Genomic DNA, 25,051 nt, shown 5'->3' with positions numbered 1-25,051 from the left:
TAATTTTAGTTTACAATGTCTTTGTCAGGGAGAGGGCTCATAAACTACCTCCTCTAGTAGTGGGTAAGGAGGGTCAACAGGAGGAGAAAAAAATTTTTTTAAAAACATATTTTTATTGATTTGAGAGAGGAGAGAGGGAGAGAAATAGAAACATCAATGATGAGACTCATTGACCAGTTGCCTCCTGCACACCCCCTACTGGGGATTGAGCCTGCAACCCAGGCATGTGCCCTTGACCGGAATTGACCCCGGGACCCTTCAGTCCACAGGCTGACTCTCTATCCACTGAGTCAAACCAGCTAGGGAGGAGGAGAAAAGTTTTTTTCTTAAATATATTTTATTGATTTTTTACAGAGAGGAAGAGAGAGGGATAGACAGTTAGAAACATCGATGATAGAGATACATCGATCAGCTGCCTCCTGCACACCCCCCACTGGGGACGTGCCCGCAACCAAGGTACATGCCCCTGACCGGAATCGAACCCGGGACCCTTCAGTCCGCAGGCCGACGCTCTATCCACTGAGCCAAACCGGTTTCGGCAGGAGGAGAAAAGTTTTAAACAGCCCCACACTTGAGAGAATTTAAATAGTGGGCTTCCTGATACCACCTCTACCAGTAGGCCAGGGACTGGACTCAAGGGTTTTATCTGTGTCTTCTTTGCTCAGAGATTGATTGCTGGAAAAACCCTTAAGATTAAAGGAGTTATGTGTACATTTCAGAGGCAGCAAGGAAGGTGGATGAAGAGGGGCACTGCCCCAAAGCCAGTCTAAGAAGGAAGAAGAACCCCAAAGGAAAGGGTGGCTGAGGAAAGGAGGCAGAGTCCCTGCTACAAGCAAGAAATGGAGAGCCAGGATTTGACTTGGACCCCAGAGGTGGCTCTGGGTAGAATAGTGTGTTTTCAGAGGTCTTGGGATCCCATCTTTAGACTTTCCTCAGCCTCTGCTAAGTTATTCAGAGCAAGGACATTCCCAAATGGGGTTTCCCAAAACCCCAGGATGATTTCATATACCCAGCAGTCATTGAGCTCCCAGTATTTATGGGCTAGGCATGGTGCTTTATCTGCAGCATTATCCTGAACCTTTACAATTGCCTTAGGAAGTAGGTCATTCCAATGTCCTTATTTTATAGAACAGGAAATGGGGACTCAGAGGGGCTCAGTGACTGGTCCAAGGTGGTAATGGGTCTCCAACCCAGGCAGGCCTGACTCTGAAGCCCACACAGCTGAGCTATACTGCTATCCATGCACAAGTGCAAAAGGGAGAAGTCATGACCCCAGCTTGCTTTCTCCCATCTTTTCTGCTTAGGCGGGCCTTCAAGTGAAGAAATAGACACACTTTTCCTTTGAATAAAGCAGCTGTCAGTTAACATTGTATATAAACATTTATAGAAGAGTACAAAAGAAACTAGAGGGAGCCTGGCTGGCATGGCTCAGTGATTGAGTGTCAACCTATGAACCAGGAGGTCATGGTTCGATTCCCGATCACGGTAAATGCCCGGGTTGCGGGCTCGATCCCCAGTGGGGGCTTGTGGGAGGCAGCTGATCAATGATTCTCATCATTGATGCTTTCTCTCTCTCTCCCTCTCCTTTCCTCTCTGAAATCAAATAAAAGAAACTAGAGGGCAAGTGATGAGTTTTGGGGTGGGCCCAATGCTTTCAACAAATAATGTGACAAGTGTGCACTTAGACAACAGCTAATCCATTGAATCCTCAAGGAAAGAATGAATACACATTCTAAGATGCACACTTAGTGAAACAAATTGCATGGTCTTCATTGGTCAAATGTTTAACTATGAAATCCTTTGCATAACACATTCAGATTCCAAGCTGAAAACACACACATTCTTTTCACTCCTCCCTTCCACATAAATTTTCCTTCTTCACCCTGTGTTAGTATACACAAATTACCAAAGGCAGACTGTCCTGTGACAAGCTTTGGCACCCCCCTGTGGCTGCCTCCAACCTTTGTCTTTGAGGATCTCTGTTAAACTAAATAGAAGAAAATATGCAGATCTAGGCAAACACACAGAGAAGGGAATCTGGATTATCTTTCCTGTTCTGTTTATCCCCCTCCTAAATGATGGCTTGAACACCTGGCAGGAAACAGCCCCCTTCTGGAAAGCCACTTGGAATTCCTGTCTAAAATGTCAGCAAGGTACTTGTGTAAAATGAGCTTTAATCCTGGGCTGATGTATCTTAATCTTATCTGTGAAAAAAATATGGAAAGTATCTTGCCAACACAAATAATTATTAATACGTGGCAACTACTTTAATCCTGTGACACCATCACAGCACGTCATTTCTTTTCTCAGGAATTATTATAAACAGTCCTGTGCAGCAACATAAAGGTGAACTCGTCATTTCTGTGTCAGCTCTGTTCGCAAACTAATTCTTTGGTGAAGAATGACATGGATCTCAATCATGCTGTTGCTAGGTGATGCCTCTCTCTAGTGTACCACATGCTCAGTGACCACCCAGCCCTGCTACTGGATGGTAGCGGGCCCCTGAATTCTTTTTTGGGTACTCAAATATAGTTCTCCTCAGGCAACACTCAACTGGTCTCATGGAGGTCATAGGAGGCACAGTTTTAGGAGATAATGCTGGCTTTTATTTTATGTAACCCCTTCCTCCCCCCAGAATGTTCTTTGGAGCATTACCCTCAACTATTGAAATCGAAAACATTTTTTATTGCTCTCATTTTACTGCCAGACTCCTATACTTCTAACAGTGGTGATGAGGAACAAGCAACTAACACTTGTTGAATGGCCTTTACTAGACCTAGTGCTAAGTACTTCACACACTGTCTCCCTGAATGTCATCACAACCCCCATGGCATATGTATTATTTATCATCTCTGATTTTCAAACCATGAAACAAAACTGAGAAGTCTTGGACATACATGTGCCTTGCCTGAAGTCACAAAGCTGGTAAGTGGCAAAGGTGGGATCAGAACCCTAAACCTGACTCTCTCCTAACTCTCCGAGGGAGCTAGATACCTCACATGCCCCAAACCACACCTCGGGCTAAGCAGCAGCCTGCCTTCTTCTACTTACCAGCCCTGTAGCCAAACCCTCTGCCCCACCCACCCAGACTAAGATGCTGAGGGAAGACCTTGTTACTTCAGGCACCTCTGTGGCTTGACTTCAAGAAAAACCCCACAAACCTATTAAATAAGTCATAGAAAGTCAGGAACTTCACCTAAAACTGCTGATAAATTCAGGGATCCAGCATTGACAGCACCTCTCTATTCTGCCACTAGATAGCGTGACACCCAGTACAGCTAAGGTGAAGTAAAAGTGGCTGAAGATTGGAGAAAAGTTCCAGTAAAGACAACAGAAATCCCCTCACAGGAAGGAAATCTAAGGACTACAGAACTTCTGCTGAGGTTGCAGACCCAAACTGATAAAATTCGGGAATGAGGGCTCTGGTGGCTGGGCAAGTTAACTCATTTTCTTTGTATATTGTCCTTTGTCCAACAGGGATGGTACCTACACCCCAGGCAGTTTTGGGAAAGATTAAATGAAATGCATATAAAGTGACTGGAAAGTGGCTGACACAGAATATGAATTCCACGTTGGCATTATTACCGTCATAATTATACATAGAAGATTGCAAATACTTTGATGCCACCCTAAAGTATGGGCTCTCAGGCCCCCAACAATGATACCCTCACATTTGAAGGAGTGTTTAGTCTCTTCTGAGAGCTGCATGAATGCTGGGACACCTCAACACAAATGCTCAGTAGCTCAAACCCCTCAAGTCCTTCTGAGGCGGAGAGATTCACTGAGGTGAGATCTCATTGATCTGGCCTGATGGAGGGCCAATTAGCCAAGTCTTGTTCCCAGTTGCATGATTTACTGAGCACCTGCTACATGCCAGGCACCATGCTGAGCATGGTCACAGCTTTCTAATGGGAACAGAAAACAAGTACCCAAAGGTGTGAGAGATAATGAAATAATTCTGAAGACAGGTGCTATAAGAAAGATAAAGCAGGGGGTGGGAAAGAGCAACTGGGTAGAAGGGTATAGGCTGAGTGGGTGGGAAAGGACTCTCTGAGGTATCATCTGAACCTCAGACAATAAAGAGGTGAACGCCAAATATACTGAGCAGAGGGAACCCCAAGTATTAAAGTCCTAAGGACAGAAAGAACCTGGAGGTCAACATGACTGAGAGTTTCCACAGGGAAAGGTAGGAGGTGAGGTTGTGAAGGGGTGCTGTGATGAGGAGTCTGGATCTCTCTAGTCTAAAGGGAGGCCAGTGGACTCCAAACAGGAGAGTGACAGAATCTGGTGTGTGTGTGTGTGTGTGTGTGTGTGTGTATCCTATATAATAAAAAAGCCTAATATGCTAAGTGTCCGGTTGTCCATTCAACCAATCAAAGCATAATATGCTAATGATATGCTAAGGCTGCTCAACTGCTCACTATGACGTGCACTGACGACCAGGGGGCAGACAGTCTACCATGGGGTAGACGGTCAACCAGTTGACCAGTTGCTATGATGTGCACTGACCACCAGGGGGCAGAAGCTCCGATCAGTAGGTTAGCTTGCCGCTGGGATATGGCAGATCAGGACTGAGCAAGATGGGCCAGACACACCCTGGAGCCCTCCCGCAGTTCCTCCCTGGCCCCGATCTTGCACTGGTGGGGTCTCTCGGCCTGGCTTGCGCCCTCTCGCAATCTGGGCAGAGGGACCACCCCAGTGCACAAATTTCGTGCACCGGGCCTCTAGTATGTATGTGTGTGAGTGTGTGTGTGTATATATCCATCCATCCTATGTAATAAAGAGCTAATATGCTAATGGTCGTCACGCCGTAATGACCGATCAGCAGGAGGCTGCGTGTGCAGCAAGGTGCGTGAGGAGGCAGGAGGCGGAGCACCTCGCATGATTTCAATCACGCGCTGAGCCTCTAATATATATATATATAGTAAAAGTGGCTGTGTGTATATGTATGTATGTGTATATATATATGTATACATATATATATACACATACATATATACACACACACACGCTAGTGACCCGGTGCTCGAAATCGTGCAGCCCTGCCCACCCACCTGCCGCCCCGCCTTGACACCCTAACCTCTCCACCCAGAGCTCGAGCGCGCCTGGCCCCTTGCTCTGCCCCCGACCCCTCCGGCCTTCTCTAGCCGCTTCAAGCCCCACCTTCGGTCCTGCGAGTCGCCTCAGGCTGGTCCCGCCTCCTCTGGGCACCTCCCTGCTTCCGCCCTGTCTCCAGAACAACGAGGCGGCTCTGCTCCGTCATGGCACCGGAAGAGTGTGTGGAAGCCTCCCACCTGCTGCCGAGTTTCGAGCGGTGCGTGCACTGAGTGTGAGCGGTTGGCGAAGGACTGCTAAGGGGGGGCGCTACAGCCTCTCACCCCCGCCCTCCCCGCCACTGGATGGTCCCGCCTCCTCCGGGAGCCTCCCCACTTCCGCCCCGTCTCTGGAGCAACATGGTGGCTCTGCCCCGCCATGCATGCAGCCTCCTGCTGAACGGTCATTACAGCGTGAGGGCATCATGACCATTAGCATATTAGCTCTTTATTATATAGGAATATAGGATACACACACACACACACACACACACACGTAGATGAATATTCTTCACACAAGGATACGTTTATAGAGTTTAGAGAGAAATACTGATGTGAGAAACATCAATCAGTTGTCTCCATATGCAGGGATGGAACCCACAACCAGGGATGGAACCCACAACCCAGGCCTGTGCCTTGACCAGGAATCGAACCTGCAACCTTTTGGTGCACAGAATGATGCTCCAACCAAAACTCCTGGTTTATATTTTTAAAAGATACACCCTGGCAGTAGTCCTCATGTGACTCTATCTCTCATGAGTGTGAGAAAAGTTTTGTAACTAGTCAGTTTTGGGGAGAAGAACAAATTCCCATTAAGTTGATGGTACTGATCCACCAGAAAGGATGACCAATAGACTCAATGGCTGGCAATAGGCATGTTGTTACCGGCCAACTCTCTCTGCTTCAGCTCTCATGAAATGAATGGCTTGGACCTGGAACATCTCTGAAGGTCCTTTCCAGCTCTGACATTTTGTCAGGTTCCCACCTTGGACCTGAAAGGTCATGGAAAGCACTGTTCCTCCTCATTAACAGGGATATGAAGTCCATGATGCCAAAAGACCACAATGAAAAAGGAAGGTCAGGAGGGTGAGCCTAAACTCTAGTTGGCAAATACTTTATTCTTGAATAGTTTTATTTAATCTTATAACCCAGTAGTTCTCACCAGGGGTGATTTTATTCCCCCTAGGAACAATGGACAATGTCTGGAGACAGTTTTGGTTATCACAATGGGGAGAAGCTGCTAATAACATCTAGTAAATGGAGACCAGGGATGTTGATCAACATCCTATTGTGCATAGGACGGTCCCCCAATCACAAGGAATGATTCAACCCCAAATATCAACTGTTCTGAGGTTGAACCAGATCTCCTGGTTCTACATTAATTATTTGGAAAAAGACTGCTTTAGCTCGCTAACTCACATTATACACCAGAGTAAGTTCCCGGTGTGTCAGACAATACAAACAGGGTGACCCCAAGCTTCTGTGAGTTACCTCCTTTTTTCCTCCCTACTCAGTTTGTGTATTTATTTATTTTAAAATATATTTGTATTTATTTCAGAGAGGAAGGGAGAGGGAGAGAGATAGAAACATCAATGATGAGAATCATCCTATTGGCTGCCTCCTACATGCCCCCACACTGGAGATTGAGTCCACAACCCGGGCATGTGCCCTGATCTGGAATTGAACTGTGATCTCCTGGTTCATAGGTTGACGCTCAACTACTGAGACACACCGGCCGGGCAGTTTGTGTATTTAAATGTGTGCAGGACTAGGAATTTAGTAAACCAGATGATTACAGAACATAGTCTCGGGTATGGGGGTGCCAATGGAATTCCCTAACCCAGGGGGGTCTCACATGGGGATGATTCTGTCCTTGAGGGGACATCTGAGACATTTTTTCTTCTCTGGAGATATTTCTCCTTGTAATGATTGGGGTAGGTGGGTACCACTGGCATCATGTGGGTAAAATGTAGGGAGGGATACTGCTAAATGTGCTACAATGCACAGGATGGCCCCCACTAACCCCAATGTCAGTAATGATGAGGTGGAGAAACACAGCTATAAGCCCAAAGGAACATTTTCTCTACCCAGGCACCCAATCAGAAGAGTAACAGCCAGTCTTACCTGATATGTATACACAAAAGCCAGTGAGTCAATGATCTGATATGTGCTCTCTCTCACACAACTATCCTCAGATTTGCATTGTTCCCACTGCACAGATGCAGGAACTGAAGTCAAACAATTTGCCCAAGGTCCTTGAAAAGGTCTTGGGCATTTCCAGGGGCTTCTGGACCATCTTGGAGAACCATTGCCATATACTATTCTCTGAATATTAGCATTGGATGACATTGAATCCCAAATTAATTGCAGACAGTCAGAGCTTAAAGAGTACCCTGAGTAGAAAGAACGCTGTGTCTAAGAGGGGTACAAAGGGTTGAAACAAAAAGCCAGGTCGGGAAGGCACCAGAAAAGGAGGAAGTGGGCCAGGCCCCAAACAACTCAGTGAGGATTGTGGTGTCTGGGACAGTATATCTCAAGGGCAGCAGCTGCTCCTCAGACCAGGCAAATCATATTGTGCAGGTATGCAGGTGGAGCCGGGTTCTTGTTTTTCAAGAGAAATCAGAAACTTGGGTTATTTTTCCCCCTAGAAACCTCAGAATTTTTAAGTTTTGGCTCCTAATTAAAACAAAGAAAAACCTAAATGTGCCAAATTAAATATGTCTGCTTACCCTTGAAGCAATCTTGTAACTTCTGCCTGTGGTTTTCAACCCTGGCTTCATGTCATAAGACATCTGTGGGGCCTTTTAAAACTACAATGCCCTGGATCAATGCAGCAATGATGGTATAGCACAGGCATCAGTTTTTATTTTCCTCAAAACCTCCTTAAACAATAAACAAGTGGGATGGGCAATCAGGGTTAAGATTCACAGCAAGTACTATGCAACAGCACAGCGTGCCAACAACCGAGCAAGCTGTGGACATGCAGGGCTTTACTCTGAGGCCCTGTGCTATGTAGTTTGCTACCTAGTAGTAATGTACAATCACACTACACAGGGTTCCATGAGACTACAGGAAGGGTACTGCATACAGGTGGGAAAAAGAAATCCTGTTCAAATAAAATGAAGAAACTTGCTGCCCACACTACCACTAGGGTCCTGAGTAGATAATGATGCAATTGCAAACCCATCTGCCTCTTGACTGCTTCAAGTACCATGGAGAGCTACGAAGGCTTGGTCAAGTCAATACTAGCCACCTTGGCCATCTGCCTTTCTAATGTACTGGAGATCCTCCAAACGCACCCCACTGCTCCCTGAGTGGCCCTCATCTCCCACTCTACTCCAGCCTATTCTCTGCCTGAACTCACTTATTAGACCCAGAATTCAACTGGTACCTAAAATGCCTCCATTGCCAACCCCAAACAATGTCCCTTTTGCAAACTCCATTCTAATTTTATCAAATTCCTATTGCCTCCATTCACTCCAACTCCCTTGGACTATAAGCACAAACCACAACCCGACTAGCTCTAACACCCAATGATTTTGCAGCCTTTGAGGTAGCATGACACCTCTCACTAACACCAGGCCCCACATGCTACAGACATGAGGCACCCGAGAGTCAAATGTGCATGCTCTGACCTGAGGGCAAATCCCAGAGTTAATGTTTATCACAACTTAATGAAAAAATTTTAAATGTCTATCACTTAGCCTAAAAATTAAGTTTAGGGCAGGGGAAGGGGATGGTGAGAATTAAGTGAATTGAGGAGTCCAACTGAGTTCTGGCTCATTAATAAAAATTCGGTTGCAACTCATCCTCTCAGGGTTTAGGTTTTAAGTCAACAAGATAAAAACTGAGAAAAGCCAAACCAACCTTGAAAATCTCTAGACTAACAGCTGGTTAGGCTAGATCACTGGTTCTCAACTGGGGGTAATTGTGCTACCCTGCCAGGGGACATTGGCCAAGGTCTGGAGACATTTTTGGTTATAACACCTGGGGAAGGGTCCTACTGGTGTATAATGGATCAAGGCCCGGGAAGCCAATCAACACCCTATAATGCACAGGGTAGCCCCACAACAAAGAATGATCTGGTTCCATATATCCATAGTGCTGAGGCTGAGAACCCATAGCTAGAAGATCAAGCAATGAAAGGCAAGACAGAAAACTGGAGGACCAGCTACCGCTGGCCTCCATCATGGGCTGACCCCCAGGGTCATCTCATTCAGTGGGGTAGATTCATCTGCACTATTCAGATTCATTTTTTTCTTTTTCTCTCTCTCTCTCTCTTTAAGAATCTCTCATACTTAAGCTAAATATGTCTACAACACGAGCCCACTGCAGTAAAAATAGCTACCATTTACTGACTGTTTATTACTGGGTGCTGAGACAGGTGCTAAATAATTTATATGCATTAATTTAGCAAATACTCCCAGCAACCATGAGATAGTTACGATCATTCCCATATTACTGGTAAGAAAACTGAGGCTCAAAAGGGTTAAGAATTTGCTTAAAGGCACTCAGAGAATACAAAGGCAGAGTCAAAACATACATCCAATAGATAGGGCAAAACCTGTGCCTCACCATCACTTATTCTAGTGGGTCTCAACTGCTGATGGTTCACTCACTGCCCACCCTGGGACATTTTGCTGTATCTGAAGACATTTTTGGCTGTCACGACCCCTGAGGCAGGGATGCAGGGGAGGATGTGTGCTACTGGTATCTGTGGGTAGAATCAGGGATGCCACTATGATGCTAAACATCCTACAAGGTATAGGGCAGCCTCTACCACAAAGAATCATCCAACCTGCCCTAAACGGTTTGGCTCAGTGGATAGAGCATAGGCCTGCGGACTCAAGGGTCCCAGGTTCGATTCTGGTCAAGGGCATGTACCTTGGTTGAGGGCATATCCCCAGTAGGGGGTGTGCAGGAGGCAGCTGATTAATGTTTCTCTCTCATCGACGTTTCTAATTCTCTCTCCCTCTCCCTTCCTCTCTGTAAACAAATCAATAAAATATATATTTTTAAAAATCATCCAACCCAAAATGTCAATGGGGCCAAAGTTGAGAACCCTGCTTTATACCACATCTCAGCTTTCTACCATGCATGTCCACAAGTCAGTAAGAATTCAAATGTATGTAGTAATGTATATGGTAATGCAGGATCTAGAACCCAAGATTTCCTATAACTCAAATACACTCTGCTCCCCTCTCCCTATTCTTCGTTAACTTTACCAAGGTCAAAATGCTGCCATCAAAGCCTGATGTTAGTCTACAATGCAGAATAACTTCAGAGGTAGTATGATTAGAGTTTGGGATGTATCAACAGCAAAATACCAGGCAGAAGAGAATATCCCAAAACACAACTGGACTTTAAATTTCACAGACTACAGGAATACCAAGCAAGGGCTGCGGGTGCTGTTATTAGCATCCCCAAAGAGATCACTATGGCAACAAGGGCCAATAAGATGCTGTATTGGGTAAAGCACTGGAAACATTTCTTTGTAGATAAGTAGTACTAACATGTCCCACTCAAGCCCGTGGTTTCTCAACTCTGGCTGCTTTCTAACTGTAGAGATGCCCAGGGCCCACCCAACATCTCAGAATCAGAACAGGTGTGGTGTGGGGACTGAGCATTTCTGATTTTAAAAAAGCTCCCTAGACAATCCTGATGCCCAGACCGGGTGCCTCAGACTCACACAGAGGTGGCAATGGCCCAGAGAAGAGACAGAGGGTGTGAGGATGGATCAGCTTAGGATCCCTGTCTAGGAAGACAGAATCCAAGAGAGCATTTGGAGCTTAAATAGCAAGAGGGAAAGCACCTGGATGGGGGCAGTCCTTAAGGCTTCAAAATTCATAGGTAAGGGAGTCTTAGCTTACAGTGGATAAGAAGTTTAACATCCAAGCCAAATGCAGAAATGGAGTCACTGACTAATTAAAGGATGGCAGGAATATGTGAAGCATAAAAAGCCCTGAAAGTTGATTTCCTGAGGACAACTATGCCAGAACTAGTGCCAGAGGCAAAGTACTAGGTGAGTGCAGCATTCAATATGCAAAAACATTCCATTTCTCTATTTTACACTTATCCATTCAACTATGTAATTTATAATTGACAGCTGATGTGTCAGGTATATGCTAGAAATGGTATCCTTGGGAAACAGAAATCCGTAATTTCCTCTTTATGCTAAAAGATAACTCCCAATGAAAGTCCTTACTGAATTAATTAATTCATTCATTTGACAAACATTTTTTTGGATACCTACTCTGTGTCAGGCACTGTTCTAGATGTGGTGACTCCATCAGTAATAATGACAGGTAGAAAGCCTTGCCCTTGTGGAGCTTATATTCCAGTGGAAGAGTAGTTGAACAAATAAGTAAACCTAGCATGCCAGGTGGTGATTAAGTGCTGTGGGTAAAATAAAGCAGGGTAAAGGGGACAGGGAATGTGGATACAATTTAACATAGGTGGCCAGAGAAAATCTCAATAATAAAGTAATCTGTGAGTAAAAATCTGACAGAGGTGAGGGAGTGGGCCATGGGAACATATGGGGAAGGGTGATTAAAGGAGAGGAAGCAGCAGGTCCAAAGGCATAATGGAGGGAGCTAAAGGATTATTCAAGGGACACTGAGAAAGCCAGAATTAGGGAGAGAGTGGTGGGAGAGGAGGTCAGGGAGGTATCACTATGGCTTCTGGGTTAAGCAGTAAGGGTAGAAGGAAAACCCAAGGGGCAACAGTGTTGGTGGTAAGTGGTCATCCTCTAAAATATTTTTAAGATAGAACAGATAGATTTACTGTGGCAAATAAGAGAAAGAGAGGAGTCAAGGTGACTTCAAGGTTTTGGGCCTGATTCAAAGGATGGACTTGCCATTTACTACAATGGGGGAAAGACGATGGCATGGAGAGGTTTTTGGAGAAAAGATAGGGATTTTGTTTGATATTCCTATTAGACATCCAAATAGAAATGGCGAATATGATATTGGGTGTATGAGTCTTGAGATCAAGAAATTGAATGAGGCAAAGATGTAAATATATAAAGTAAGTCATATTGATTCCAATTTGTCCAATCCCTCTACTGCCTTTAAATCTTGTGAATGCTCTATAGACTCCTTTATCTTTTAAAAGGGATGTGCCATAAAATGACCACGGTAGGGGGTGGTTCTGAAGCCAGATTTCATTGATTCACATCCCTACTCCTTACTGGCTGTGTGACCTGCTTTGTACAAGTAACTACTCTGTTTCCTTACCAGGAGCACAGGGCTACAGTACCTACCTCATAGAGCTTTTGTATTATGGGAGAAAACACAGGGTGATCAAGACATTGAACATTACCTAGTACCATCACAAATGCTCCACCAGGGTGAACACTAATCATGCATTCATGCGGTTCACTATGGAAACCTCAGGACACCCTCCAATAGCAGGGATCATGGTATTGGGGATCAGGGCCAGGCAGGGAGACAGCTCGCTTGTAGCTGTGCACCTAGAAAACGAGGGAGCTAAAAATAGGCCTAGGAAGTCCTGAAGCTACAGCGGTATCAACATCACTGTTGATTTAAGCAGACATCGGCTTATGGAGTGTTTTCTCTAGGGATTCGGCTCTGTTACCTTGTCATAAACGTTCGGGTGGGATGTCAGCGCTCAACAGGGGAGAGGATCACAGTCTCTCTCTCTCTGGAACTGCAGCAAAAAAGGGCCAAAGAGGAGCCAGGACTTTCAGAGCCCACATCCTGCGGCCGGGCCTAAATGCTGGTAGACTAGGTGCGACTCTCAGGTCGCCACGAAGGATCTGGGGGAACTGGCGGGAACTGGGGGCCGAGTTCCGGGCGGGAGGTGAAAACAGACCGGGCGTCCTCCGTCCTCTGAATGGGGAAGGCCCGCAGAGGATGAGAACCCCAAAGGATTAGTGGGTGGGTCGGTCAGACAGCGAGGCCCGGGATGCGGAGGAAGGGAGGCCGGGTGCCGGAGAATGAGGGGGCGGGGAGGGAGTGTGGCGCGCTGGAACCACCACCAGGCCCAGAGATCTATTTACAACCGAGGCCAAGGCGATGAGGCCGCGCCTCCCATGCCTATCAGCCCTCGGTCTGACCCGCGAGGCGGAAGAGCGTCAGGGCCGCGGCCCCAGCGGCCTTCGCGACCCACTAGCCGGAGGGCGGCAGAGTCGGGGCTGCCGGGAGTGATGGGCCGAGCCGGTGAGCCCGGCCTGAGGGGACGCAATGGGGGACGGCTGCGGGACCCACTGCGCCACTATCTGGGAGCAGACAGGCCCCCCGCACTCCGGGGTGCTCACCCCTCGGGCTTGTGGCCTTTGGACCTTCCCCCGCCCGTTCGCTGGCCGCCAGCTGGACCTCGACGGCGCCTCCCCTACCTTCGTTCGCCAGGTCCGCCATTTTACTTCCTCAAGCCCTCCCACAAGGCTCCGCGCTGGCCGCCGCTCGCCTGCTTTCTGCCAGAAACTCTCGCGCGTGCGCACTTCCCAAGCCGACTCCGAGAGAGGAGGGCAGCTCGCGCCTGCGCGCCGAGCCTGGCGCGGAGTTGAGCTCTGTATTGCTGTCACCACCAGGCCCAGTTCCGAGCGCTCGCCTGCGCACTAACCGCCCCCGCCTCCTTTTCCCGCCGATCGAGGGGGCGTGGACAGGGCCGGGCGCATGCGCAGTGCCCCACGCGAGCGTCCGGGACTAGGGGAATACACGTTTAGTAAGGGGGCGCGGCTGGCGCTGGGTCTTGACGCCCCAGTTTACTGCTTGTTTTCCAGGGGATCCCAGTGGTGGGAGAGTGAGCCATCCAGAGCGCCGCGATGGAAACCTTCTTCTAGGTAAATCCTGAGGGGTCTGCGGACAGGGGCAGCGGGGCTTTCCACACGCACAGGTCAGAGGCCAGAGGGGGTGGCCTGCTAGGGATTTTTGGCTCCCTGTCACTTCAGGCTTTAGTTTCCCCTTCTAAGGGGCAAGTACATTGGGCAAATGCTTTCTTGGGGAGGTGGGGAGTGGTTGGGGCGAGCAAGCAGAAATCCGGAGGTTAAACATAACTGGCCAACGGTGGGGGTGTCCGTGGGGGACACAGATGTTGGCTGGGGGACCCAGCGCAAGGGACTTGATCTCTCTGGGCCAATAGAATGGAAGCTCCAGGATGGCCATACCTCGATGTCATGAATGGAACAGCGCCCCGGCATAGACCGGGGCCTGGAGTTTCATCTGTAAATGGGCTGATCAACCCCACAGGCTGATGTAAGAATCTAGAATGGGACTCATTCTAGATTCACCTGCTATGAATCTCTCAGAACACCCTGTGGGTTCTGCCTCACCAAAGTCTAGCCCAGACCCACCTGTTCTCATCAGCTTGGCTGTCAGCACCCCAGGCCAGACCATCCTCCTCTTTCTCCTGGAAGACTGGACAGCGTCCTCTCTCTTTGCTTTCCTTCCTTTCATTCTTCTGGAGCTCCAGGCTCTGTTCTGCACACAGCAGCATGCGCAGGAATCTTTTAAAAATATAAATTGGATCAAGGGCACATCTTTCCTTAATGCTTCCAAAGGGCTTTTGCTGAACTTGGAATTGACTCTAAACCTCTCATTCAGACTTACACACAGGCCCCTGTGCTTTGCTCCCAGGCTCCCCCTTACTTATTGCAGTTCAGCCACAGGGGTCTTTCCATCCTTGGAGCACACTAGACTCCTTCCAGCCTCAGGATCTTTGCATTTGTTGATCTCTCTTCTTGGGACTTTGTGTCCTATGGCTTATCTAGGTTTGAATCCCAGTTTCGCTCCTTCTCCAGGGGGATCTAAAGGAGGAGGTCCTCTAGCTTGTGAGCTAAGAATACTGTTACATTTTTAATTGTTGGAAAAAGCCAGAAGAAGAGTAATATCTTAGAACATGTGAAAATTGTATGAAATTTAAATTGGAGTGTCCATAAGCAGTTTTATTTGAAAATAGCCATATCCTATATAATAAAAGCCTAATATGCAAATTGTCTCCTCTGGCGGTTGTTCAATCAGGAGTGGGCGTTCAATTGCTCGCTATGACATGTGCTGACCACCAGGGGGCGGCGCAAAACGAAGGAAGGCCCTGGCCAAAAGCAGGAAGGCCCAGATCAGCCCTGATGGCCAGCCAGGCCTAGGGACCCTACCTGTGCACGACTTTCGTGCACCAGGCCTCTAGTATTCATTGTATGTCATTACATATAATCCCTTCTTGGCCTTTGCCATATCTCTGAACCCTTTGACCTTTAATGAATTCTTTCCCTGCCTTTTTATTGGTTTAAAGTTATGTTAAATAGATACTGTATATCACCATTTAAAATAGAAAACTGCCAGCCATGAATAGGAGGTGACTGTAAAAATAAACAGGGCCCTGGCTGGCGTGGCTTGGTTGAGTGCTGTCCCATGCATGGAAAAGTCACAGGTTGGATTCCCAGTCAGGGTAAATGTCCTGGTTGTGGGCTTGATCCCCAGTAGAGGGCTTGCAGGAGGTGACAGATGGATGTTTTCTCCTATCCCTTCCTCTCTCTCTTAAAAAAAAAAAAATCAATAAAAACATATTTTTAAAATGTTAAAAAAAAAATAAACAGGAAAACAAAATGAGGTTTTAAAATTTTGGGTGGCTACTGTTGCCTGCCAAGGTGCTGAGCCTGCTTTTTCTTTGATGTAAAGAGATTAGCAAAGTATTAAAGGGTGATTAAAGGCATATTATCACTTACCTGAACTTTCTCCTAGACAAGATGAGAAGGTGTGACAGATCATTGAAAATGGGATAGCTATAATCCATGTGATTTGGTGTCATTTAATGCCATGTCTACATGTCTCCTAAAGTCATTTCATACACTACATTCATCCCACACTTTGGGAAACTCCCAGAAACATGTCATCACTTGGTAAATATAATCCAGTTGTGGTTTTTCAAGGCACATGGTAGGCCAACTGAATTTCCACTGGTTATACAATTTTCATCACAGTGTTTGTGGCTGCCAACATCATGCCCTGCAGGCTTTCTTTTGGTATCTTTATTTGGTCTCCTCTAAGAAATTAACTTAGTCAATATTTATTTATTAAACAAATATTTGTTCATCACCTTCTCTGGTGGTTTTAAAATATGGCCCCAAATTATTTTACCTTCTTCCCATCAAGAGGTGAAGTCTCTGTCCCCTTCCCTTTCATGGGGTGAGCTTATTACTGGTCCATCAACAGAGTATAGTAGAAATGACACCAGGGAACTTACAAGGCTAGGTCATGACAGAGTGAGGGGAGGTAACTTCCACCTGCTTTGCTGGAACACTTGCTCTTAAAAGTCTTCAGCCATCATGTAAGCAGTCCAACTGCCCTGAGGCTGCCATGCTGTAAGGAAGCTGAAACAGAGACCACAAACCCCCCGAGAGAGAACTGCCCCACCTATGCCTTGCTGTTTCTCACCTACAGAAACCATGAAAGATAAATTAAATGATGGTTGCTGTTATAAGCCACTAAATTTGGGGGATATTTGTTATGCAGCAATATATATCCACCAGACCTACTATGCATCAGACACTGCTTTACATGTTGGGGTCCAAGATGAACAAGACAGACCTTGCCTTCCCAGAACTTTGCATTCTTCTGTGGAGAGACTGACAATAGACAGGTAAACAAAATAATTTGAGATAGTGACTAGTGCTACAAAGAAAATAAAACAGCATATTGTGACAGAGTGACAGAAGGGATACTTTAGATTGGTTTGTCAGTGAAGTCACCTCTGAGGGGTGACATTTTAGTAGATCTGTAGTAGCAGCATTCTAGACAGAACAGTGAGTGCAAAGGTCTGAGGCAGGAACCAGGTTGGTGAGCTGGAGGAGCAGTGAGGAGCTCAGTGTGGGCCAGAACAGAGTGAGGAAATGCAGTTAGGGAGGGGCGAGAGCGAGGAATTTGGAGTTTTTCCTAATACAAGGCTTGGAAGTGGGAAGTGGAGGGATCCAAATTATTTACCTTAAACTGCTAACCAGCCTCTCTGCTGCCTGCTTCCTCCTTAGCTTACTAGGAGACAAGTCCAAGGTACCCCTGTGCCCGGCTGAGCTCTGAGAACTGTGAACTTCCTTATCCACAGCCAAGATGGAAAATGGCTTTTATAGTTGGGCTCCAGGTAAAAGCCTTCACAACTGTAATTCAGTTCTTGTTTTCCCATCGTGGGCAGGGAGCCAGCCATGTGAAAAAGTATCTGCCTTGTGCCCAGCCCCACACTGAGGTCAAGGACCCAGAGATGAATCAGATACAGTGTCCTCCGTCAGGGAGCTCAGAGTCAGGTGGGGACAGAGGAGAGGCATCCGGCTGCCTCTCCTGCTCAGCACCGTTTCCTGTCTTCCCTCAGTCCTATGAGTTTCTCAAGTAGGATGTCCAATGTGGCTGACACTGACACAGAGGACAACCCCTGACCTAAGCTGGGTGCAGCAATTAAACATGGTATGGAAATACTTACCTTACTCTATTTTATTTGTAATTAAAATATTGTTTAACTTTTGCCCTGGCGGTGTAGTTCAGTTGGTTGGACGTTGTCCTGTGCACCAAAAGGTTGCCTGTTCGATTCCCAGTTAGGGCACATGCCCGGGATGGGAGTTTGAGATCCTGGTAGGGAGCGTGCAGGAGGCAGCTGATGGATATTCCGCTCTTCCATCGATGTTTCTCTTTCTCTTTCCCTCTCCCTTCTTTCTCTAAAAATCAATAAAAATAGTATTTAAAAGTTTTCACTTTCAAATTAAAATAAATTCAGACTTACAAAAATGCAGAAATAGTATCAAGACATTACACATAGCTTTCACCCAGATTCCCCAACATTCACATCTTAGGTAAGTGAAATGATCAAAACCAGGAAGTTAACATTGATGCAATACTGTTCACTAATGTACAAACCTTAGTCATATCTCATCCTTTCATCACTAACATTTATTTTGTTCCAGGATCCAGTCCAATATCCCTCCATAAACGACATCCATGTAGATATTGTTTCTCCATAGTCCTTCAGTAGGATCAATTCCTCAGCCTTATTTTTCCTTAACCATGACACTGGTACAAGTACTGCCCTATTTTTTGTAGAATGGCCTTGTTTTTTTTTTAATGTTTCCTCTTGATTAAATTCTGGTGATGCATTTTGGGCAGGAATAATGTGGGAGTGATGTTGTGTTCTCAGGGTGTCCTATTAGAGGCACTTGATGTAGATTTGTGTCTTCACTGATAACTTAGATCACTTGGTCTAGATGGTATCTGCTAGGTTAATACTTTTCCCCTTGTAATTATTTCATATCTAGCAGGGATATTTGAGGAATATTTGAGGAAAAGGAGAGGCAGAGGGAGGAAAGAGCTTGTGGTCTTTCCAGGCAGTATTGCAATTTAGTAAACAAAGCCCGCATTCTAGGCAAAATGTGAGCTCGCAGTGTCTGTGGACCAAAAGGAAAAGGCTGTGTCTCACAGTGACCACTGGGGGGTGGCAGAAGATTGGGATTAATTAAAAATGGCTCCAGGAAAAAAGCAATTCTTTCCTTCTTTTTTTATTTTTATTGATTTCAAAGAGGAAGGGAGAGGGAGAGATTGAAACATCAATAATGAGAATCATTGATCAGCTGCCTCCTGCACACCCCCTACTGGGTATGGAGCCTGCAACCCAGGCATGTGCCCTGACCGGGAATCAAACTGTGACCTCTTGGTTCATACGTCAATGCTCAACCACTGAGCCACACTGGCTGGGCTTTCCCTTCTTTTTTAAAAAAATATTTTAAAAATTGATTTTAGAGAGAGGAAGGGAGAGAGCAAGAGCAAGAAAGAGGAACATTGATTTGTTGTTCCACTTATTTATGCATTCATGGGTTGATTCTGTATGTGCCCTGACTGGGAATGACACCTTAGTACCCTTGATGCATTGCAGTGGGACAACAATCTAACCAACTGAGCTACCTGGCCTTTCTAAGTAAACTTGTGGGGACTCAAAGGCTCTGCACCTGTTGGGGTCTGGCATCTCTTGGGAACCAGGTCAGTAGGTGCTGGCTGCACCAGCAGAGGTAGAACATGTTTCGGTTGCACTGCGCCTGGCTGCTCTGAGGATCATGCTGTCATCAGTACGCATGTGCCACCTCAGAAACAGGGGCTCCAGATCCTGGGAGGGCTTCAGAGGTCTGAGAATCCCTACTGAACCTGCCTGCAAAACTCATAGGGGCACTGGCTGGGTGGCTCAGTTGGTTGTAGGTTCGATTCCCAGTCAGGGCACATACCTAGGTTGTCGGTTTGGTCACTGGTGGGGGGTAACCCATCCATGTTTTTCTCTCTCCACCTTCCTTTCTCTCTAAAATCAATAAAAACAACAAACATCCTAGAATGAGGATTTAAAAAACACACCAAAAAACTCATGGGTACTAAGGTGTCTTGCTTTGGAGACTGGTTTCAAACCCCATAAACCAACCTCTGGCCAAATGTAAACAAAGAGGGAATTTGCTTGAAAGTTAAGAGGATGCTGATAAGATCAAAGAGGAGAAAACACTGGGCATTTACAGCAGGTCTTGGGTTGGGAATTGTTTAGCAGTATCGGAGGGGCACCTCCTGAGGATGCCCCAAATTCAGTTGCTTTCAGTCTTAGTCATCCAACTCCCTGGTCAGAATCCAAGCAGAAAGTGTCACATGGGCCCAGCACCACAAGGCATTTATCAATCTCTGCCCTGCCTAGGGTCCCACCTCTATCCAGTTCAAGCCTCTATCAGATGTTGATTGAGTGCCTCTAGGTGCCCAGCTGTTGGTGAGATGCCATTTGAGGTATCTTGATGCCAGTGGGGGCATCCAGTGGGCAGTTGTACATATGGGGGCTAAGGGAGGGGACTTCTCAATCCATTTTGTAGTTATGGCCCTCTCACTTATGGGCCACCACCCTGAAATGAAAACCCAAGTCCCTGCCACAGTCTAGGCAGCCTTCCTTATCTCCCCCAATTTGCCCTTCCTGCCCCATCAGTCACCCTGTGCTGGCCACAGTGGCCTCCTTGCTGCTCTCCACATACAACAAGCCTGTTCCCAGGATGTGAGAGAACCCACATAGAAATGGTGTTTAAAACTATGGGAGAAAGGTCATCCCCAAAGAAGGTGGAACAGATGCTGGATAGCAAAACCCCACAATTGTCCATCGTAGAGGATTCTAGAAGGGACCCATGACCTCAAAATAGGGTGAGAACTACTCTCCAGCATTGTGCCTTTGGATACATATGAATATTCAATACATTACAGTCCAATTACATACATACAGTACTAGAGGCCCGGTGCACGAGATTCATGCACTGGGGTGGAGGTGGTGTCCCTCAGCCCGGCCTGAGCCCTCTTGCAGTCCAGGACCCCTCGGGGGGATGTCTGTCTGCCTGCCAGCTTGGGCTCATTCTCCCTGGGGATTGGGCCTAAGCCGGTAGGTGGACATCCCTTTCACAGTCTGGGACCCCTCGCTCCTTACCGCCCACCTGCAGCAGAGGCAGGAGAGGCTCCTGCCACCACTGCTGGGCTCGCCAGCCGGGAGCCTGGCTTCTGACTGAGCGGCTCCCCCTGGTGGTCAGTGCGCGTCATAGGGACCAGTCTTCCACCGTTCGGTCTATTTGCATATTATGCTTTTATTATATAGGACATCTATCTATCTATCTAAAAGCTTAAGTGATGCTATGATGCACACTGACCACCAGGGGGCAGACGCTCAACACAGGAGCTGCCCCCTGGTGGTCAGTGCAGTCCCACATCCAACCTCCTGGGTTAGCCAGCACTAATCGCCCCGATCACCGGCCAGGCTGAGGGACCCCACCTGTGCATGAATTTGTGCATTGGGCCTCTATACAAATACGTATATGTGTGTGTGTGTATATATATAAGATTTTATAAAGCCATGCTTATTTTTATTACATTGACACTCCTGATCTTTTCTTAGTCCATTAAAAAGAAAACTAAACTGATCCTAAGTCACAAGCACGATTTTATAACCCACTCGGCCTCCGCTGGGCAATGGCTCTAGCAGGCCTCTCGGTTCCCTTCCTCCCTTCCCCTACCACACTTCAGTTCAGCCCCTAGAGCCTCCCTTGTAGACTTTAACAAGGACCTAGTTGACCTCCTTGCTTCCAGTTTTTTCATGTTTAATCCATCCTTCCAGAATCAGTCCACCTTTAATAATTCTGATGGTGTCCTCCCTAGTTTCTCTTTACTTTGTCCATTCCTCCACATGTTCTCTCCTCCTTTCCTCTACCTTCCCATGATCCCCAGGAATAGTACCTTCTCCCAGAAGCCTTCTTCTTTCATTAATTCACTCACTCATTCACTAAATGTTTGCTGAGCATACACTGTGCTAGAACTGGAAAATAGTCTTGAGCAAGGCAGACGAGTTAACACCTGCAGTGGGGTGTGTAGGGGCATCTATGGGTCCCCCTGCACTCCCTTTTCCCCCAACTGTGGCTTACTGAATTCTGATGGGGCCATTAAAGCTGTAATGATCACCAGGGACCCAGGCTCCTTCTATCACATTGTTTTGCCATCCTTATTATATAACATCCACCTCAAGATCTAAAATGGCTGTTGGTGCTCCAGCCATCATGTCTGCATTCCAGCTAGCAGCTTCAATTTTCCCATGTGCACAATCGGGGCAATACCTACCTTGGAAGATCGTCAAAAAGAGGAGACCAGACCAAAGTGTCTCTTGTGGAACTCCTGTGATTGGGCAGAAGCTCCCAGAGGCTCTTGGTAGGACTGGGTTCCCTCTATTGTGCAATGCCTGCTTCCCAGAGCCCTTACCCAGTGGGCCCTCCAAGGAACTTGACAGCCTGTGGGCCTTCAGCAGGCTCCATTGCTCATCTCTCTGACTCCTGGGGCAGTAATCATGTAGGCATCACCCATGTTCAATCCCTCACCAGCCACTCAGACCCCAAGGGCAGGGCCTGATTCTCCTCCTCCAGGGACCCTGCCACCCCAACACCCAGCGTGTTTCTCTGAAGGGGAAGGCTGGGGGTGGGGAGGGAGGGCTGCTGTTTGGTGCAAGAGCTGGTGCTGCTAAGTAGCTGAAATCGTGAATCACCAGAGGGTAGGGGCGAGTCTGGGTTCCGTGAGCCTGGCAGGGAATCAGCACAGAGTCAGGGCCTGAAGAGGAGGGAGTTCCCCAGGATCAGCCATGGAATTTGTGGGGCCCAGTGAAAATGAAAACGTAGGCCCTTGGTTCCAAAATTAAGAATTAAGTTAGTGACAGAAGAGCATTAAGCCAAGCACAGACCCTGGAGTCCCAGCCCAAGGAAGTGATGGACAATTTTAGTGTCACCTGGAGGCTCCATCATAGAGGGTTCTAGAAGGGACCCATGACCCAGGGCCACTTCCTGGGACAGAGAGGCCTGCTCTGGGGCCTAAGGCCGAGCATCCCTGGGGGCATGTGGGGTACTGGCCTGGCAGTGAGAAGCTGCTTTTGGGGGAGGCTTATCAGGAATGGCATCACTGTCCTCTGCAGGATTTCTTCAAAGTCCTATGATCCCGTGTCACACTCCCTGGGAAGGGGTGGTCACAATATGGATTCCCAGATCCACCCCAATCCCAAGAGGCAGGCTTTCTTCGGCTGGGGCCCAGGGATTGGCGATTTTGGAACAAGCTCCAGCATTGGTTCTTAGGAGATTCTGGAGTTCCCCCCCCAACTCTACAGAATAAACCTTGAGAACAACTGGTGGGCTGCTTCAGTGGCTGGAGTGTGGATTTATTTTGTAATATTTGAATAAATTTACTCTGTTTACAAATGGCCTCGACCATCCTATGCTAGGAATTGTTTCTTGCCATCTTTGGCCCTGGACTGGCCGTGCTAAGTGAAGCCTGAAGAACATGCTCCTGCTCCAGCTGCTGTTCCGAGCAGGCCAGGGCAGGCCGGGAGGGAGCATCTGCTCTCCAGCACCACTGGGGTGGGATGGGGCTGGAGTGTGGATTGTGACCCCCAAATGGGTATGCTTCAGGTGTTTACTGCAATGAAAAACGAGAACGGGCTTGGAAGACTCGTGTCTTTACTGTCATTTGTAGTCCTCGTGGAATCCTGCAAAGGACACGGCAGAGCCTAAGGCAGAACCCAGCTGGCACTGGGAAAGAAGAGGCATCACAGTGCACGCACCGTGAGCTTCAGTGCCTTCCAGCGGGAGGTGTGTATTTAAAGACATTCTTTCGGTCTGATTTCACCTAAGTCTTGGTCATCATGGACTTGGGGTTTCTACAGTGAGCGACTATCTTTCTTGCCACTTCCTCCCCCACCACCACCCCACACACCTGGCGAGGGCCGAGGTGGGCCCAGCGCTCCTGCTTGACATGAATGAGATAAAATATTGGGGACCAAATATACTGCAATATACATTATTAAGAAACGTTCTAATAACAATTGGAGCACAAAACTATTGGTATAAAGTTATTTCCAAAGAGAGAAACTATTGCATTGCATTAGATGGCACTTCCTAGACTAGAGGTTTGTCTTTCTTCTTTGCAGTTGTTTTGGGACAGGACTCTCACACGGAGCAACCAAGTGCGTGTTGCTATTGGGACACAGATTGGGAGTTTAAAGTTCAGGGCTGTCCAAGTCCTTGGGATCTGTTTGTCCCCAGAGAAGATCTCAACTTCAAACAGTTCAAGATGGGACCTGCCCAGGGTCACCGTTGTCCAGGATCACCAATTCCAAGGCAGGCGTTCTAGAAGATTCTGTGGACCACACTGTAGGCATGGCTATTTGTGCAGATTTGGCGGGATGGCGGGCTTCTGAATGCACCACTGGAACACTGACTGCCTTGGCCCCCTTGGGTCAGGTGCATTGCAGACTCAGTGGTTGGCTTCATGTTGGCTGTAACCTTGGACAGAACCACAGTCCTTCCTGGTGCTGGTAATCCTTCTGGTGTTAATTCTTAGACACAGCGGGCCTATTTCTGTGACTTGTTCTTTGAGCCACATGGGGCCATGGGCTACCTGCCATCTAGGGACACGCTGTGTGGATCTTTGGAGTCTAGAAGTGGGGCCCCTGGGACCTCCCTGCTTCAGCACAGGACAGGAGGCCGAGGACAGCCTGTCTACGAGAGGCCATGGGGTGCAGTAGAGAGACACGCCTTTCCATCACAGGGGCACCAGAGGAGGGTATCTGTGGATGAGGTCAGCGTGGGACTGACCAACAGCTGTGAGACACCTTTCCTTCCTGGGATCTGCCTGAGTTTTAAAAATCATGGTGAAAACTGGACTGAGCTGAATGGAGAAGCCCAACGCAGAGGTGCTGACCTGCCCAGCTCGGTCTTCCCAGCTCGGCGGGGTGTGTGGAAGTGGCCTGAAGGTCACAGTCCAGCAGACGGGAGAACTAAGACAGTCAGGAGGAAAAGATGATCCGGGTGGCCCCCAGGGAGCCACTCAGGTACTCAGAACCAGGTGTGACCTTCGGCCATGGTGAACAACAGTTTTCTTGGGGAGGAATAGCATGTCCTTTCAGGGTGCACATGCCCTGGGATCCTGTGAGTCAGAGTCAAGGTCACTTCATGTAAGAGGCACGATTGTTGTGGAGCTCGAGGAGGCCAGGCAGGCCTGGGGAAGGGCCTCAGTACTACATACCCTACAGGGAGTGGTTTGGGTCGCTGCGCTCCCGTTTTACCAGGGGCTCACCCAAGCTGCGGGCATCCGCATCAGCCTCACTGCTCCGGTCTTCACTGATGTCATCTGTGGGGTCAGTGTTGAGGAGAAAGGGGTGAGTGGGGGGCGATGGGAGGGAGGGAGAGAGAAGCACATCCTCAGAGGCGCCCAGGCATGAACAGACCTCAGCTCTGGTCTGGTTAACCTGGTCCTTCCTGGCCTTCTCATCCGTGACTTCTCTTGACCAGTGCTCATTTGCCTGGGTCACATTCCTGGCAGGTTTTCCCTTGGTGCTTGGTCCTCCCACCCCTCTGGGGATAGGGAGTAGGTCAGAGCTGGGGGCCTTTCTGCCCCGCTACCCCTTCAAATCCTCCTCCCACCTCATTCCTAGCTGTGGCC

The 25,051-nt window shown here is 47.8% G+C and overlaps 2 protein-coding genes and 1 long non-coding RNA gene across 11 annotated transcripts in view; 1 reads left to right on the top strand and 2 right to left on the bottom strand.

Annotated features, from left to right (window-relative positions):
- The window catches only part of RANBP3 (RAN binding protein 3), a 59,876-nt gene extending 46,271 nt beyond the window's left edge, over positions 1 to 13,605 (bottom strand). Inside the window, exon 1 of one of the 8 annotated variants that reach the window (XM_028159140.2) lies at positions 13,372 to 13,605. In XM_028159140.2, the coding sequence (XP_028014941.2) occupies positions 13,372 to 13,471 (100 nt within the window). In that variant the 5' untranslated portion in view covers positions 13,472 to 13,605. The remainder of the gene's footprint in view (positions 1 to 13,371) is intronic. The other 7 variants (XM_028159145.2, XM_054717470.1, XM_054717469.1 and 4 more) reach the window with 7 other exon arrangements.
- On the top strand, positions 12,766 to 23,168 carry LOC114234818 (uncharacterized). 2 transcript variants are annotated; one of them, XR_003620998.2, is made up of 5 exons: positions 12,766 to 12,842; positions 13,837 to 13,896; positions 16,562 to 16,688; positions 17,074 to 17,183; positions 23,084 to 23,162. It is a non-coding gene; the product is annotated as an uncharacterized LOC114234818 (long non-coding RNA). The 2 variants fall into 2 exon arrangements; XR_008556307.1 differs by lacking the exons at positions 16,562 to 16,688; positions 17,074 to 17,183 and having other exon boundaries at positions 23,084 to 23,168.
- Positions 23,051 to 25,051, bottom strand: part of RFX2 (regulatory factor X2) — a 90,780-nt gene continuing 88,779 nt past the window's right edge. Inside the window, exon 18 of the mRNA XM_008150565.3 lies at positions 23,051 to 24,739. Coding sequence (XP_008148787.1) covers positions 24,636 to 24,739 — 104 coding nt within the window. The 3' untranslated portion in view covers positions 23,051 to 24,635. The remainder of the gene's footprint in view (positions 24,740 to 25,051) is intronic.

The sequence above is a fragment of the Eptesicus fuscus genome, chromosome 6 (genome assembly GCF_027574615.1).
Source record: "Eptesicus fuscus isolate TK198812 chromosome 6, DD_ASM_mEF_20220401, whole genome shotgun sequence".
NCBI classification, from domain to species: domain Eukaryota; kingdom Metazoa; phylum Chordata; class Mammalia; order Chiroptera; family Vespertilionidae; genus Eptesicus; species Eptesicus fuscus.
The sequence above is the reverse complement of the archived record's forward strand: the minus strand, read 5'-3'. Positions and strand labels throughout refer to the sequence as shown.